Source organism: Doryrhamphus excisus, linkage group LG8, assembly GCF_037039965.1.
Source record: "Doryrhamphus excisus strain RoL-2023G ecotype Guam linkage group LG8, RoL_Dexc_Guam_v1.1, whole genome shotgun sequence".
Taxonomy (NCBI): domain Eukaryota; kingdom Metazoa; phylum Chordata; class Actinopteri; order Syngnathiformes; family Syngnathidae; genus Doryrhamphus; species Doryrhamphus excisus.
In genome coordinates, this window is record NC_136364.1 from 5,801,476 (window position 1) to 5,818,482 (window position 17,007).

At 43.4% G+C, this 17,007-nt stretch overlaps 1 protein-coding gene and 1 long non-coding RNA gene across 5 annotated transcripts; one reads left to right on the top strand and one right to left on the bottom strand.

Moving 5' to 3' along the window:
• Positions 1-466: 466 nt before the first annotated feature.
• On the bottom strand, positions 467-12,942 carry LOC131119621 (uncharacterized). Of its 3 annotated transcripts, none has more exons than XR_013627944.1 (4): positions 11,585-12,942; positions 1,773-9,831; positions 1,320-1,587; positions 467-846 (listed from the first exon to the last, which is right to left on the bottom strand). It is a non-coding gene; the product is annotated as an uncharacterized LOC131119621 (long non-coding RNA). The 3 variants fall into 3 exon arrangements; XR_013627945.1 differs by having other exon boundaries at positions 1,320-1,485; positions 1,519-9,831; XR_013627943.1 differs by having other exon boundaries at positions 1,320-9,831.
• On the top strand, positions 12,588-16,161 carry LOC144899640 (uncharacterized). 2 transcript variants are annotated; one of them, XM_078792672.1, is made up of 7 exons: positions 12,588-12,737; positions 13,614-13,720; positions 13,809-13,969; positions 14,109-14,223; positions 15,036-15,130; positions 15,241-15,290; positions 15,363-16,161. In XM_078792672.1, the coding sequence occupies exons 3-7, from the start codon at positions 13,959-13,961 to the stop codon at positions 15,590-15,592; spliced, it is 501 nt and encodes a 166-aa protein (XP_078648798.1). In that variant the 5' UTR covers positions 12,588-12,737; positions 13,614-13,720; positions 13,809-13,958; the 3' UTR covers positions 15,593-16,161. The 2 variants fall into 2 exon arrangements, with proteins under 2 accessions (XP_078648798.1, XP_078648799.1); XM_078792673.1 differs by lacking the exon at positions 15,241-15,290.
• The last annotated feature ends 846 nt before the right edge of the window (positions 16,162-17,007 follow it).

Consider the following 17,007-nt stretch of genomic DNA (forward strand, 5'->3'; position numbering starts at 1 on the left):
AGACTGTATAGCGCCACCAACCTCTGGAAAAGTAGAACTACATTCTACATGGTCTGTCTGTCCCATGACTTTTAGAGAGTTGTGACATCAAACAGGACCTGACCACATACCCACCTTTGAAAGAGTTGTCAATATCTGTCATAACATCATGCCACACAGTCAATTATGGACACAATTATGCTGACATTCATCATTATACATCCTTCTATGCTGTTCATCCTCCCACATGGGTCATAGGTGTGCTGGAACCAATCCCAGCTATATTTTGATGTGCCATGCTGGTGGACTCCACAATTGCTGGTTGGGTCCTTGGTCTGTGAAGCATCTCTGTGGTCCACCCAGGGTCCAAGTGGGTGGAGTGTTTTGCAGGATAGCAGCAGAGACCGAGTTGACATTGTAGATTGTCTAAACTATGAATGAACATGTGTGGGGTTATGTACTAAACATGCAGAAATGACAAAAGCAGTTATGTCAAGCCAATTTATTTGATATAGTGCCAATTCTAATCATCATATGGAAGTTATCTAGAAAGAGAACCAACTGAACCCCACACGAGCAAGCACTTGGCAACGGAGGCAAGGAAAAACTCTTTGAGAAACCTTGGACAGAACCCAGGCTCTATGGGGCGGCCTTCTGTCTCGACCGGTTGGATTGAGAGGGATGACAGAGATGGTAGGTAGACAGTGGTGAAGAAAGGACAGAGGGTTAAGAATGGGTGGAGGAAAGGATCAGCAGTTGCAGTCCCACGATGACCAGTTCCCGGAATCGCCAGTATCCTATCCAGTCAGCAATGGGTGGATGTCAAGGTGCAACGGTGGGAGCTCCTCTGGAAGCAGCCAGCATTCACTACAGGTCAGAGAAAGGGTGAAAGCAAATGCGTTAGTAAACTTGCTATGATCATATAAAAAGTCAAAGAAGACAGCATGAGGAAGGTTTTTTGTACTACAAGTACCATGGCATTCTATGTATTATTTTAGTAGCACAAGCACAAGGCCCCCATACATTTTGGTTAACAGGTTAACAATTTTCCCCTGCATAACAAACTCATGTAAGATTCTGGGTTCCATTTAGCATAGTGGAGGTGTTTCCAACTTCCAGCTAATTAAAGCTACTTTTGTCAAAAAGAAAGTGTTTATGTGACTGGCAACATTTCAAGATGTATTTTACCTACAAAGCAAAGTTTAACTTGTCGTCTGGAGCCCGGTTTACGTATCGGGAGAAATCACACAAGTATAATGTCAAGTGGCAAAAAAGGCAAGTGTTTCACACATGAACAGAATTTGACCAATATGAAAAGTGAAAACAGCTCCATATCTTACCACATGCAGCACTTGTCAGAGGACACTCACACCGTCAGAGGGGTCTTGTCCTGTTGATGAAAACTCACATGCATGCAAACCACTACATTGCTATTATAATAGTTGGTATGATGCACTTATGGGATTAGTTTTACTTCTATGCTATTCTACTGCTACTATGTTAAATCTATGCATGCACTTCTACTGCTACTATGTTAACATACGCATGCACTTCTACTGCTACTATGTTTAATATAAAGATGCGTGTGGAACTGAAGACAGGCGGCAACTAGAAAGACAAGAGCAGAGGTTAGTCACAATATACATTCACATGTTTACATGTTTACATGTTTACATGTTTACATGTTTACATATTTACATATTTACATATTTACATATTTACATATTTACATATTTACATATTTACATATTTACATATTTACATATTTACATAGCCCTCATTGTTTGCATTACCGTGTCTGGAAAAACGTATTTTTCGCCAGTGATTGACAAACACAATCCACCGTTCTCGGAAGAGTAAACTCGCGGATTGGGAAAGGTCCACTGGTTAGAAAAATACCAACGTGTTCAGAAAAGTCTTAGTTTTAATCCCTTTGATTCTTAATTTTGGCCAGTGGTCAAATTTTGCGCCAGTGATTGACTAATACAAATAAGTTAGAAAAATAACTGTTGAAAAGGGTTTGAATCCCTTTAGTATTTAACTTTAAGGAAGACAAGCGGTAACTATCAAGACAAGAGGACAGGTGAGTGAGGCAGCACTGGGATCATTTCATCAGGTACTATTTACATATTTACATATTTACATATTTACATATATACATATTTACATATATACATATTTACATATTTACATATATACAATATGTATACTATTTAAAATATATGCAGATGTTACAATATTTACATATTTACAATATTTACATATTTACAATATTTACATATTTACAATATTTACATGTTTACAATATTTTCATGTTTACAATATTTTCATGTTTACAATATTTTCATGTTTACATTATGTACATGTTAATTTACTGGTTTGACAAATAAGGAATATACTTCCTATCCTAAAACCTAGAAACTGGGATCTTAACTATGACCAGTGATTATGACAAATACAATCCACCGTTCTCGTTGGGCAAGTAAACTCGTGGATTGCACATTGTCCACTGGTTGAACCTAAACCTATTTTACACTATACACTAGACCATAAGACTGCCAGAAGAACGCTGAAGTGGAATGTGTATGTGCGTGTGTGTGCGTTTTAAATTTTGTGTCTAAAAGAGCACAAAATCCCTTCATGATCACTGAAATAAGTGGGCATCACAACTGATTCTACATCAAAGTGTGATGTTTTGACATATACATGGTCAATTAGTGTACCCTTTTCTGTGGTAGGATGTTTGACTGACTGGCAGAACCCTTTCCTAGCCATGAATGTGCTGATAGTGGAAGATTTTAACAAATTTTCATTAAAATCTCCCAGTACGACAATGCTGGCATACTTCTGGTGCAACCAATCCAGCAGCGTGCCAAGGTGACCTTGAAACAACGCCATTGGATAGGAGGGTGGTCGATACACAACTGCTATTAACACACTGGGTGAGGAGCAGTTCACCAGTAAAACTTCCAAATTGAAGTTTGGGGCGGAGACAACACTACAGTGCAGGTGGTCTGCAATGTACATGCCAACTCCGCCATGCTGTTGCCCTTGTAATTCTACCAAAGCAGGGTTACTGCTGGAGTAAGACAAACATCGTGGTTGGCTATGAAAATGATACCCAGGAATGGTTACACTCCTGGGTGTACATGCCGTTGGCAGCCACGTTTCTGTCACAGCGATGCAGTTAGGCTGCAGGTGCTGTGTACATGCTGCCAAATCTGACGCATGTGTTGTCAAATTTTGGACATTCATCAAATACATTGTGAGATGTGGTGGTTGTGCATTTGTTTGTGTTGGTTCACTTTCTGTCAAAAATGCTGGCATCCTACCTACAGCATTCTTAATGGCATCGTTACAGTAAATCTTTTTGGCATTAAACTTTTCAATAATCAAACCGTCTAAGGCCGTGACTCGACTCAATGCAACATACGCCTGCCCTGCGGAAAACACCCTGTCTAGAGACACAACTACATTGCTCACGGTAACACCCTGGACTTTATGTACCGTGCAAGCCCAAGCCAGCTTCAGAGGGAACTGGCGACGCATGCCACCACTTTTTGTTACTTTTTCTTCCTCTGGCAGAATAAATGTACTGTCTTTCAGCGTGACAGACTCAGCAGTTTGTGCGCGTCTTTGTTGACCTACTTTGGCATCATCGAACTTTATATAGATCCTACTCGGAAATGTGTCATCCTTTTGGAAAAGAACCTCAGAGACAGTGCCACTAACCCCGTTAACTAAACCGTCGTCAATATCAATGTTTTTGCAAAGCATTACACGTGCATCTTTAGCGATGTGCAGAGTTTCCTCTAAACACGTGTTGTAAACTTTGCTGTGGTGCCCTACTTTTCTTTCTAATTTACCGGATTTTTTGTTTTGGCTGAAATCCTCAGCTTTTATTGTCGTGTACTCCGGACAGATCCTGAAAAGCTGTTTTAGATTGTATTCGTTGACTTGTTGATTGGTTGGAAACACATGTAATGCGGAGCTGACCTCACCCGTTTCGCGCTGTTTCAAAAGTTCTATGTCTGTTTCCAACAACGCCGCGCCTTTTGCATGTTTGCGGAGTCTATTTAGCAATGCTGCAAACTGATTATCTTTTTGCCGGACTATCGTTGTCAGTTCGACAACACTGAAAAGATTTGTCCACAAGTTGAAAGTGGCGTCTTCGACATAGAGAGGCTTTCCTTTGACTGGCGGTAACTGGTAAAAATCACCGACGGCGATGATGCTGACGTTGCCAAATGCAGCATAGTCACCGGTTTGCTTAATTTGACGGAGCCTACCGTGAATGTACGTCAACAACTTGTGATCAACCATCGATATTTCATCTATAATCAAAATTTGGAGGTCCGCGAACTTGGCACGCAAGGAATTCACCGTTTCCTCACCCAGTGGTGTGTAAGGCAAACGGGTATCCTTGCCGATGCTCAATGTGCTGTGTATTGTTGTGGCATTCAAATTGTAAGCAGCAATCCCTGTTGGTGCAGCTAGACAGACAGAAATATTGTCCGGTTGCCGACACATTGTTGACAACAACCTGGTAGCCTCATATTGGATGGCTTTAATTAGGTGGCTTTTTCCTGTCCCGGCACCGCCTGTGATAAATACATGTAAAGGCTCGGGTTTTCTCCCACCTACTTTATCAAGGCACCACTGTCTAATTTTGTAAAAAATGTCCATTTGAGTATTATTTAGGGAGCGGATCAATGCCAAGCCATCATTTCGACTCATTGACTTTTGCTTTTGTAAGTTTAAAGCGGTTCTATTTTCATTTGCCAAGTCAGGTATTACTTCTGCCTCTTCTTCAACCAACTGCTGTTTTTTCCGGCGTTCTTCTTCGCACTGCAGCCTTTCCAATTCTTGTTCTGGACACAGCAGACACCACGCATCCTCAGCAACACCGCTGTGATCAATAGATCTTTGGATGCTGTCCAGTTCATCCCCGTCGTTGTCGAAATGTTGTTTATTTGTTTCCACTATGGATCGAACAGAATGCATCGACCCATCATTTAATCGGACCGCACCATTGTCATAAAATTCTTCAAATGTTGGGCAGTTGGCAGGTCTTAACTGCAAATCCACCCGGTATGGCAGATACAACTGCAAAAGGCTACGATAATACAACTCGGGGTTTTTGGTTTGTGAAAAGCGCGCAGAGCGTACTACGGCAGGTTTGGTCCGTGTACGTTTTGTCACATGTCCGTAGTTGTTTTTAAGTTCTATTTTGGATGCCGACCTTTCGTTTTTGCTGATGATGCGGTATTCCGAAGCAAATTGTGCCAAGCACATGTCATTAAACGTGTCGTCGTTTGGTCTGTTTTTATAACGGTCGACAATGCTGGTCATCCACATGTCTTCCGTTGTTAATTCGGCCGATGAAGCTTTTTGTCGCAAAACACTCACAGGCAAACTCATTTTGACCACATTGTCCCCTGTTGGAACGAAAACTACTTTGCGCGAGCATTCTTTAAGATGCATATTGGTCACCCGGTAAACGGCCTCTTGTGCACACACGTCTCTATTGTGCAAGTACACACTGCCAAGGCTTTTTAAGGCCTCTTTGGCACTGACGTTTGCCTGTTTGGATGCTTCTTTCTGGGCATTACTCAGCAGCAATCCAATCTCCCTCTCAGCTTTAGAAATATACGAGATTATGTAAACCACGCACGCATACGCATCAACGACATACTGGATGTCCATATTAGCATTCCAGCATTTAAGCAGAGGTTTGCTGTATGGATTGATCCAAACCTCATTGATTTGACGCTTCATTATTACTTCAGTACGCCGACCCAAGCAGCGATGTGCGGCCTCAAAAGTATTTTGGGTTATACCGAGACTATGGAACAAATGTTCCACACTTTGATATGCGTGGTTCTCGTCAGCCAGGGCTGTTTTAATGGATTTTATGATTTCCGACGCCTCTTCTGCTTTCATGTTTACGGCATTTTGGGATGCTTTTGGACATGTGCATGTTTTAACACCGGTTGATTGGCTAACCTGACAAGTGCACGTTTTTTGTCCCTGTCCGTCTAACTGATGGCTAATAAATGTTCGTCCTGACACAGGTTTGGGAAAACCGAAACGACACACTGTCTTTTTCTTTTTGCACGTTTTAGAGTGTCTCTTTGAATGCTGCTGTACGGAAGACACTGTCTCTGTCAATCCTTCATCCTGTGGCTGCAATTCACAAGTAACATATCTATCAATAAACTTTGTGACTTCTTCATCTGAGTTCACTTCAATACGTGGGGCATTCTCGACCCAGAACAAACAATGTACATGCGGGGAACCACGCTGCTGAAATTCCACCCGGTAAAAATAGTCGACAACTTTGCCAATCGGTTGGCTCGAAGACATTATCACCTCTCTGAGAAAGACATGCCACCGGAAATCAAACATCCGTGCAGCAGTCACTGGATTCCGTCTCAACAAATCACACCTGTCAGCCCACTCCAACTCTGCAGCCGTTTGCGTTCTACCCTCTTGCCTCAAAACACAGTCTAACAAGTTTTGCCACCGTAAATCAGCAGACGAAAAAGAGCAAAACCACGTGGGAACACCAAGCTGACGCACACAAGCCAAAATATCGCGCTGCGTACTCTGCCAAAAGGCTGGAGTGCCTCTGATGGGCTTCAGAAAACGATAGCCCTGGTCACATTCCAACAATGTCTTTAACGACTCATCGTTGGTCAACAAATCCTTGGCCATTTTTGCCACCAAACCAGCAATTCCTTTGCGTAAGGCAATGGAAATGCTCGACACCACCTGCACAAGTTCACACAAGTACTGAGCATAGAATATGTATTCCACATTCTGCCCAAACCGCTTATCAGCATGCATGATACGATTATTGAAATATCGCGACGCCGTCAGCCTATATTGTCGAGTGTCATGAAACGTGAAACGGCCGCGTGGAAACAACACTGGGAAACATCTAGCTTCATTCGAATGGTCAGAAAGCAACCTCACAGGATTATTGCCTTCTGCCGGAGCCACATTCAATATATTGTCGTAATACTGATCTAGCGCTTCCTGACCAATGTCAACTGGCATTAAACATGTGTCCTGAAACATGCAGTGTTGCTGTCTATCATGGAGAAGCTCATCTTCTTCTGCATCTAGAGGCGGTGTGACATCTACTGCAGGAACACTGTCCTCCACCTGAGAGGCATCAGGTTCCCTACAAAAGTCATTGACCCACTCCTCGTTGTACTCTATATCTTCATAATGCACATTTGACTCTTTTAAATACCTCAAGGCTTCTCGAATGTGCATGCTGTCAACAAAATGGTACTCGTAGTGTCCTTTGTAAGTTAACTTTCTTTTGAGCTTGACACGGAGCATAGAGCCTTCCATATTGGACCGTGGCAACAAATTTGTCGTTTCTACAACATTGGCCGGAACACAAGTCACAGGTCCATGGACACCATTTTGCCCCCCTTTAGGCAGTGCAAGCATTTTCATGAAGGGGATATTTAGTGCAATTAAATGCTGCTCTAAACTGTTCAGGCAATCCAACTCAGGAGGAATCGGGTCCACCCCCAAATTATTTGCCACACATTCAGGTGGGAATTCCCCTTTGCTAATCTTGTAATGGCAAGTGTAGCAAACCCACAGCTGCCCTCTACCAGACTCCAACAACAAACAAGGAACCGTGCACTCTACATTACATTTGTGTAAATACTCTTCATTAATGCACATGTTCACAAGAGAAGCACTTGCACTTTTGCTGTAATGCTCTCTGTGACACTGCAGGACCTGATGTTTAAACATCAACCTATGGCACACACAGCAGACAAATTGGGGCCCATTCTTAACTTTCTCTAAAAACTGCTCAACAACAACATCAAACTGTTTCTCTCGCAACTTTGCAGCATGCCTTTGTGTCTTCACATCTGCAATGACACGCATTTTGTGCTCTAAATTACTGTGATACTTCTGTATACTGGCAAGTTTGACTATGGCCCGGTGCCTTGTATCTATTTTATATTTGTTTATGCTGGATTGTTTGACTCTTTCTCTGTGTCGTCCATCAGCTCTATATTTTTTGCTGCTCTGCATCTTGACCCTGTCCCGATGCAAGCTGTCACTTCTATACTTATGGATGCTAGATGTTTTAACTCTATTTTTATGAATGACATCATTTCTATACTTTTCAACACTCCTCATCTTCTTTCTCTGCCTAGAGACTGCTTGTTCTCTGTAATTCTTCATCGACATTAGTTTCTTTGTCTCCCTTATGCTCATGTCAGCAACATATTTACATCTTTTGTCCAGGGCCCTTTTCCTTTTTAGATATTTGGACGGGCTTACACATGGAACCATGGACTGATTTTCTTCAACAACATCATTCAAACTAACTGCTACTTCGCTATCAGCGCAAATGACTTGATGCCGATGTGACCTGGTACCATACTGACCGACCTGAGATATACTATTCTGACAAATGCCAAAGCAACTTCCTAACTGACCCTCATTGACACATGTCACACACTCGTAGTGATTACCACTCGAGTTGTCCAAATAAATCCCACGACTGGATTCTGACGAACTATATCTCAACCAACGACCACCGTAAAAAGTGAAGATATTTATTCCTAAGCTATCCGCTGCTGCCTGAATTTCCACCTCAGTTGCCCAGCTATTGACATATTTCATTTTGGAAACACTAATATATTCTGCCAAACAACTGTACTCACTCCTGAGAAGCTTCTCGTAATCTTCACAGTGCTTTTCCATATGTTTAACCACATGGAGTCTAATTTTCCTGTGATTTTTCTGTGTGCCACTCACCGCTTGTGATATGGCACGGAAAAAACAGTTGCCATCAGCAACAATGCTCTCCTTTTTACATGGCGTTCCTAGGGGTCCAACACGCAAAGTGATAGGCACAATGTTGACCTCACAATCAATGTTCAAAAGTTGGCAGACAACCTGGCAGTCCACTCGAGGCACTGGACAAAAATCATGCTGTGTGGTAACGACACTGACTACTTCAACATCAGATGTACTTGTACTTGAAATGTCAGCCATTTTTAACTTTTTGGAAACATCAGACATCGCCAAGTGACGTTTTCTATCAGACAAAACAGTCACAGCAACACCAGCTATCTCAAAAAGTTTCTCTGTTCCACCAAACCCTGCAGCCAAATTGCTAATGTGATTAGCAAGGTCATCGAGACTACCAAAAGACAGAACAACACTGGTTCCATCACTGCAAACCATGCCATTACAGCTGCGCGAGTGTGAATCTACCAGACAATACTGACCAGCATCACAAATGATGGCACAACTACTTTGGCAAACTGTAAGAATGCACGTGCTGTACTTACCAAACATTGTTTGCAAACCATCATGCAAAGTGACATGAATCCCGTTTTCAATATAATAGCCAGAAACTACATTCACATCACCTGAAGCATAATCATTCTTCATACAAAACTTAAATTTGTGTCCAGCAATCACCTCCTGTTTGGGCAATTCTGTGGCACACAAAAAGTGTGATGGGTGACAAATTACGCCACGTTCCCTAAGAGTGGTATACAACTGATCGCCTTCAACAACAGCCATGTCAAGATCAGCAGTATCCCACAACAAGACATTTTTAATACTGTGTAAAGCAGTGGCACAGAAGGCAATCGCCATACACTGTGTTCCTGCATACTTAAACCTTGTATTGCCTTGATGAAATGACCCTTTGACCACCTTTTGTAACCCACCTGTTGGTACCTCCACTGTTGACAGTGAAGATACTTCTTCCCTACCTTTTGTTGCAACTGCACAGTCAACAGCTTGGGCAGCCCTGGGTGTGCGTCGCATACGGAAACCCTTCTTTCGTGGCATCTAAAAGAAAACAATGAAATCGATGTCAGTTCACACGCCATGTACTTAAGCTTCTAAATGCTCTTTCCCATGCTCTCTGGTTACCCCGTGTGTGTGTGGGTTTTCTCCGTGCCCCCCCATTGGCGATGCCATATTGTCCATAGGCAAGAAAGTGGGTGTGAATGGTTGTCTATATGTGCCCTGTGATTGGCTAGCAACCAGGATGTACCCCTCCTCTCGCCCGAATACAACTAGGATAGACTCCAGCAGCAGCAGAAAATGAATGAACATATCCATACATTTTACGTACTGCCTATCCTCACGGGTCGCGGGCATGCTGGAGCCTACCCCAGCTATATTCAGGCGAGAGGTGGACTACATCCCGGTCACCAGCAAAACACAGGGCGCATAGACAACCATTCACAGTCACATTCATGGCCACAGACAATATGGAGTGTGTGTGTGGGGTGGGGGTCAAATGAAAGTGAGTATAAATGGTTGTCTCTATGTGCCCTGTGATTGGTTGACAACCAGGATGTACCCGCCTCTCGCCTGAATACAAATGGGATAGACTCCTGCAGCAGCGGTAGAAAATGAATGAATAAATCAATTTATTTTCTGTGCTGCTTAACCTCACAAGGGTCGTGGGCATGCTGGAGCCTACCCCAGCTGTATTCTGGCAAGAGGTGGACTACACCCTGGTCACCAGCCACGCATGGGTCAGAGACAACCATTAACAGTCACATTAATGCCTATGGACAATTTGGAGTCGCCAGTGGGGGGGGGTACACGGAGAAACACACGCACAGAATACATGCAAACTCCACACAGAGATACAATGATAAATCAAACTTTGTCAATAAATACAACTATTATGCAGAAAACAACATAAATAAATAAACACTAGCTGTGTGTTTTACTGCAAGAGCACTATCTTCCCCCACCCCCTTCATATTGTGTGCGTTTGAGTGGGCACATGCACACTTGGGTGTGGCCCTTTGGCTGAATGACGGGATTAATCATTGGAAACAAGAAAAATGAAGAAAACGTCAGGTGGACGTCTTCTCCTCCGCAACGCCGTAGTGGTTTAGATGAATGACAGGGTTAAAATCATTGGAAACAGAGAAAGCTAAAAAAGTTGAAAACCTACGGTGCGGTGGCTTCTCCACACAAGCAAATCCCAGGTGCTTAATGGTGCTTTTATGGTAGCTACCTTCATTTAGCGCAGGTCACAAAATCGTTACCTTTAGGTGTAAAATACTCCCATACTTTTAACATCCGTGAGAATTTATTTTCTCCCCGCCGGCTGCGATAAGATGGCGCGGGGGGGGGGGCGACCGCCATTTTGTGGCCTGTGGCATCAACGACGCCATTAACGACGACGCCATTTCGGGGCCTTTGTCATCAGTGCCGCCAATTTGCCCGCTAACGGCTCGTTTAAGGTGCGGCAACAACGAATATAATTTTCGCTATACAACGTTAAGCTCCGACCGTTCGTGTATCCTGAACAAGCGGCCTACGTGCAGCACCGCCGAATATAACTTGAGCTATATTGAGTTAAGTTCGGACCGTTAGTGTATCCCAAACATGCAGTTACCTTGCGGCTACACCAACGACAACATACAAATACATAAAATTATACACATGTGGAGAAAAAGCCGAAGAAAAAACAAAATGGAGTTAAGCTCCAACCGGACGTGCATTCCTGCGATGGGGATCATTCTTACAAATGAATATATTTCAGTTTACTAAGTCTATTAAATAAAAAACTCACCTCTATGTCAGCAGATGAAGTCCAACACAATGGAAAACTGCAGTTTCCGTCGAATGTAGGTCCTGTAGGTCTGAATGTAGGTCTTTGTCTTTGTCTTTGTCTGAGGCAATGCAAAATGCGTTCTCTCGAAAAGTTTTCTGTTCGGTCGAGCAGAAAAGGGGGGGAGGTGGGCACGCGCAGCAGCTTTTATAGCACCATGCACCACACCGTTGAAGAACTGACCAATCGTAGCTCACAAAACCAATCTGTCAGGCTCCGCCTTTGGATAATTGACCAATCGTAAGTCACCAAACAAACAACCTATCAGCGATCGTCTGATTGAATGTAATGTGAAAGTTGGGCGGGTTATTATTTTTTAAATTGACCAATCCTGCCTCACTCACCTATCAATCGATCAGCTATTGGCGGAATGAATGTAATTTGAAATTGGGCGAATTAAACCAAACCATGTTTACGTGGACGAACTGAGGGAAAACTCACCAATGGCATTGCATGCTCACTGTATAAATAAGCTGCAAGTGCAACTATCGCCATAACGATGGCAATGCGAGGAAAAGGATTAACCGAGTCCTTGGCGGCTTACTCCGACAACGCGGCATGAAGCGCATCCCGCATTCCAACATCTCCGCCCACGACTTGCTTGCCGGCGGTTGCCATGTCAACGAGAGGGGAATTGAGACGCTCTATCTCAACTTCCGCCGAGAAAACGCTGCAAATCTGCAGTGGATTCACCACAACGGCTCTTTTAAGAGCCAACCACTTTTCCATAAAGAGCAAAATGTTCCAATGCATTCCACACACTGCAACGCACTGCTTCAGAATAAAACGTAAACAAATGGTTGTCGAATGGATCTGACCGATTAGAATGATGTACAAAATACTACACTCAGAAAATGACCCAGAGCCTTATTAAATATAACATAATAAAGTTTACTAACTTAGTAAATCCTCTGAAAATCATTTAATCGCTTACATAAATAAATGCTTAAGTCCAGCGCTTAAGCTTGGTGACGTAGACCGTCATGACGTGCCCCCTTCGCGTCCAAAGGGGTGGAGTTATGAGAGGTCTATGGCGCAGTTTCCGGCAGCACAACACCAGCGAAGGTATCAAGACACGGCAAGCACGGCAAGTTATATGGACGACAATACATCGGTAAGTAGAGCACTTGCAATTTTTAAACTAATACCGACCCCGTCTTCCTTCAACTACGCTGGGTGTTGTTTTTTTAATGTCACCGCTATTCTGTTGTGCGTAAGCTAACTTTAGCTATGTTTGCTAGCCACCGAATTGCTCAGCTAACATGGCTCGTTGGGCGAACATACTTTAACAGGTAACGGACCATCGAACCGGTAAAGTTAAGCTTTTAACCGCGCTCTCTTTGTGTGTACGCCGTGTTTTGCTTAGTTTTACTTTGTTTTTGTAACATGACGTGATGTCGATATGCTCCGACGGGAAGCTCTTGTGGGAACAGCCGAGGTACTTCCGGAGCTCATTACAAATGGAATACAAGAGTATTCAACATTCGCTTTCTACCGCTCACCCCCACGAAGGTCGCGGGGGGTGCTGGAGTCTACTTAGAATTAAATTTGCATGTTTTTGGAATGTGGGAGGAAACCGGAGTACCCGGAGAAAACCCACGCATGCACGGGGAGAACATGCAAACTCCACACAGAGATGGGCAAAAGTATTCATTCTAATTATTTATTCATGGTTTTATATACAAAATATTTATTCGAATTATGAATTACTGCATGTTTTCCTGTAATTATATTTGGAGATATAATTAATATCAATGTGCATTTTTGGCAGGCGAGTGATTAGCGTGCAGACCTCACAGCTAAAAGATGCCAGTTCAATTCCACACTCGGCCATCTCTGTGTGGAGTTTGCATGTTCTCCCCGTGCATGCGTGGGTTTTCTCCTTCTTCAGAACTGTGGATTTAAAACGCAATCCAAAAACTATGTACATGAAATTAGACAGCACTTTGAAAAACAAACCATCCTAACACTGTTTATGCTCCTTTTTAAGGTGGCGGCCCGTGGCCTGGCAATGTAGGCGCTGCACATTGGAGGATACTTCAAAAGGGGAGCTTCTCAAGCATTACCAAGTCAAGCACCGTATTTATGGTTGTGGCTGTAAGTACCTTGTCTTCATTTAAGATGTCCTTGTTCCCTTAAAACATGGAACAGTGGTGAAGTGGTATTCTTCCTCGCTATCCTCCAGGAGCAGAACCAAAACCAACTAATCACCAATTAAAGAAGAGAGACAGCCCAGTCATTAAGGACTTGATGTGCTGAACTTTTGCACATAGAGGAACATACGACATACAAATGAGCATCAGTGACATGAAGCTCAGGTGGCCTACCTTGTTTAATGTCTCACAGGTGAGTATTTGGATTTTTTGTGTCAAACACATTATGGACTGTAAACAACTACTGTATGTTTCACAGTTATACGTAAGTATGCACTTCTGTTTTTGTTGTCACTGATTCTTTTGTCTCTTCTTTCATATGCCTCTTTCAGGAGAGGAAGGTGCCAGAAGGGAGACGAAAGGACACCAAAACTGATGTCCTTGTTTCCAGCGAAGAAAAACGTTGTCAGAGCAAGAATTCAAGCACAGACGAACATTCTACTTCAGGTATTAAAACCATCCTCCACCTATTCAATTTGTACGTTACCTGCAATAGTCATCATTCCACCTGTCTTATTCACATTTCTCTCCATTCTCTGTTCACATCATACAGCTAACATTTATCTCTCCCTCCTATTTATTACTCATCCTTTCCTCCAGTCTTTCTAAAAGGAACTATACGTATGTACGAAGGACACAAAATATTGCACAATATGTCTGTCGTCAGCAAATAAGAAAACATGTTAATTTGAAATAAAGATCTGACAACAAGCCTTCTGCAGGTGCACAGCGCACAGACACAATGTCAGGGCGGTGAAAGTAAAATAATAACACGCACAGCACCTGACTGACATGACCGCTGCTTTTAGTTACTGTGACTGAGAGTAAGAAGCAAAATACTCGTCCATCCTACCTGCTTAAGCTACACAAGCCTGAATAGATATCACTGTGACAACAGATACTGCCACTTCATTCCTGCTGCTAGTTGCAATACAGATATTTTTATTTCACTCCAGCAACAGCCACAATAGCCACAATCTTACATACAGCCACTTGAACAGTTTTTGGTTTTTCTTCCTTAGTTTTCTGTGCCTCAATCTCTCACATCCTTTGCACACCGCACCACAATATCCAGTTATATTCACGCGCCTGGAAAAATTTTAGGTCTGAGTTTTTTTTGCTGCCATCACTACTTACAAACTTCCCTCTCATGTAATTTCTATAGAAATGTTTGAGACTTGAGTTTTTCTAGTAAATCAAAGCACTGCTTCAATGTGTAGTGTTGCTTTTTGTTACTTTAAACACTTTCTGTCCGGCAGATGGAATCCAACATGAGCAAACAAGGGACGTTGTCATCCGATGCCTTATTGACCGTCTTGCAGGAGATGCTAGTGCCCTTTTCCAGGACTTTGAGGTTGGTATACTACTGTACTTTTTATGCTTTTCAAGGTTTTAAAATTTTAGCAAATGTAATCTCAAATGCACAGCTGCAGTACAGTTGTTTTTTCTTTACTGCACACAAAGATGGAGCTGCTTTTTGTATGCCATAAAGCAACTGTGGACAACAAAAGACAGTACGTGCTACTTCTCTTGTGACGTGCAAGTTGAACGTGAACTCCTAACAGCTGTCTTTACAATATCTGCAGGATGCCGGGGATGGACCAACCAGCATTCAAGAAAAGATGGCATAGTGATTGAGGGCAGCACCGTCCACAGCACTCTTGGGGATCTTAGCCATGCCTGCTACTATCTGATGGGACTGCCGTATGCACGAGACCTGCGGTTCCCCAAGACCCCGTCATCCAGTTTTATGGTGTTCCAGAAAGTACTGCTGGATCTGGATTTATGGAAACCTTTCAAAGACTTCAAAAACTGAAGAATTACCTCCCTGTATGTTTTTGGTGGCAGCAACACAGCGGTCAAGTGGTTAGCACACAGACCTAACAGCTAGGAGACCAGGGTTCAATTCCACCCTCGGCCATCTCTGTGTTGAATTTGCATGTTCTCCCCGTGCATGTGTGAATGTGGGCACTCCAGTTTCCTCCCACATTCCAAAAACAAGCTGTTAATTGGCAACTCCAAAATTGTCCATAGGTATGAATGTAAACATACACATTAACTTTCTTTATTGTCATTGCACAATAACACAGCAGTGAAATTGCCACTGAAATGTTGTTGCCTGGCTCCCGTAATGTGAATGGTTGTTTATCTATATGTGCCCTGTGATTGGCTGGCCACCAGTCCAGGGTGTACCCCGCCTCTCGCCCGTAGACAGCTGGGATAGGCTCCAGCACTTGTGAGGACAAAGCGGTAGAAAATGAATGAATGTTGTTGGTGGCCACTATTCAAAACGATGCTTTCTGAGTGATTTTTTGTTAGTGAGGTTTACCTGTCCTAAGTATAGAAGTTTCATGTGTTAATGTTTATTAAAGTGTCTTAATGTCATGATAATGTAATTCTTTCTGCATTTCAGCCATGTGCTGCATCAATTTCTGCCAGATGCTCATATGCTCATTTTGATGTTGATGTACCCTGAGGTTATATAATTCTAATGGAGATTTCTCAGACTATGTCCAATAATGATGGCGAGATGACACCCCGTGAGGCTTCGAACCATTTCAATCAACTGTATCTTCACGCCGCAAGTCCCTACCGCACGGTCCGATCGTCGCGAAATTTTTTATGGCGGTTCGGGGCATCGGACGGGACGTGACCGCGCACCCGCCTCGCCGCCGCTGTCGCCCCCTCCTGGTGGAAAATTGCAAGTGCCGTGACTCCCTTACCGCTTATTCGCTCGCGGCGGTTTTTCGTACGGCGCGTCCGCGCGCCCGTCCGGTCGCGCGCGCGACCCCGACCCGCGCGTACCCCCGACCCGCGCGTACCCCCGAGCGCGTCGGGGTGCTCGAGCCCGCTCATCACTGCTTGCAGTTTTAATTATTATTATTATTCTGCCAACCGTCGGCCTTTTTGAGGGCCTTAACATGCCCGAAAACTCACCAAATTTGGCGAGCGCATCAGGTCTGGCGAAAAATTTTATATTTTATGGGTTTCAAATATAATGTTCCAAAATTGGCTCTCTAGCGCCACCTTGAATTTTAAAAAAAATTAGCCCCCGACACCAGTTTCACCTATCGTCACGAAACTTGGTGGAGACGTCTATCGTGACAGGACGGACCAAAAAGTCTCAAGAACCCATATTGGAAAACGAACAGGAAGTCGGCCATTTTGGATGGCGGCGGCCTTTTTCGTGCCAGAAGTTGGGGTCGTATCTCGACGAACTCCTCCTAGGGG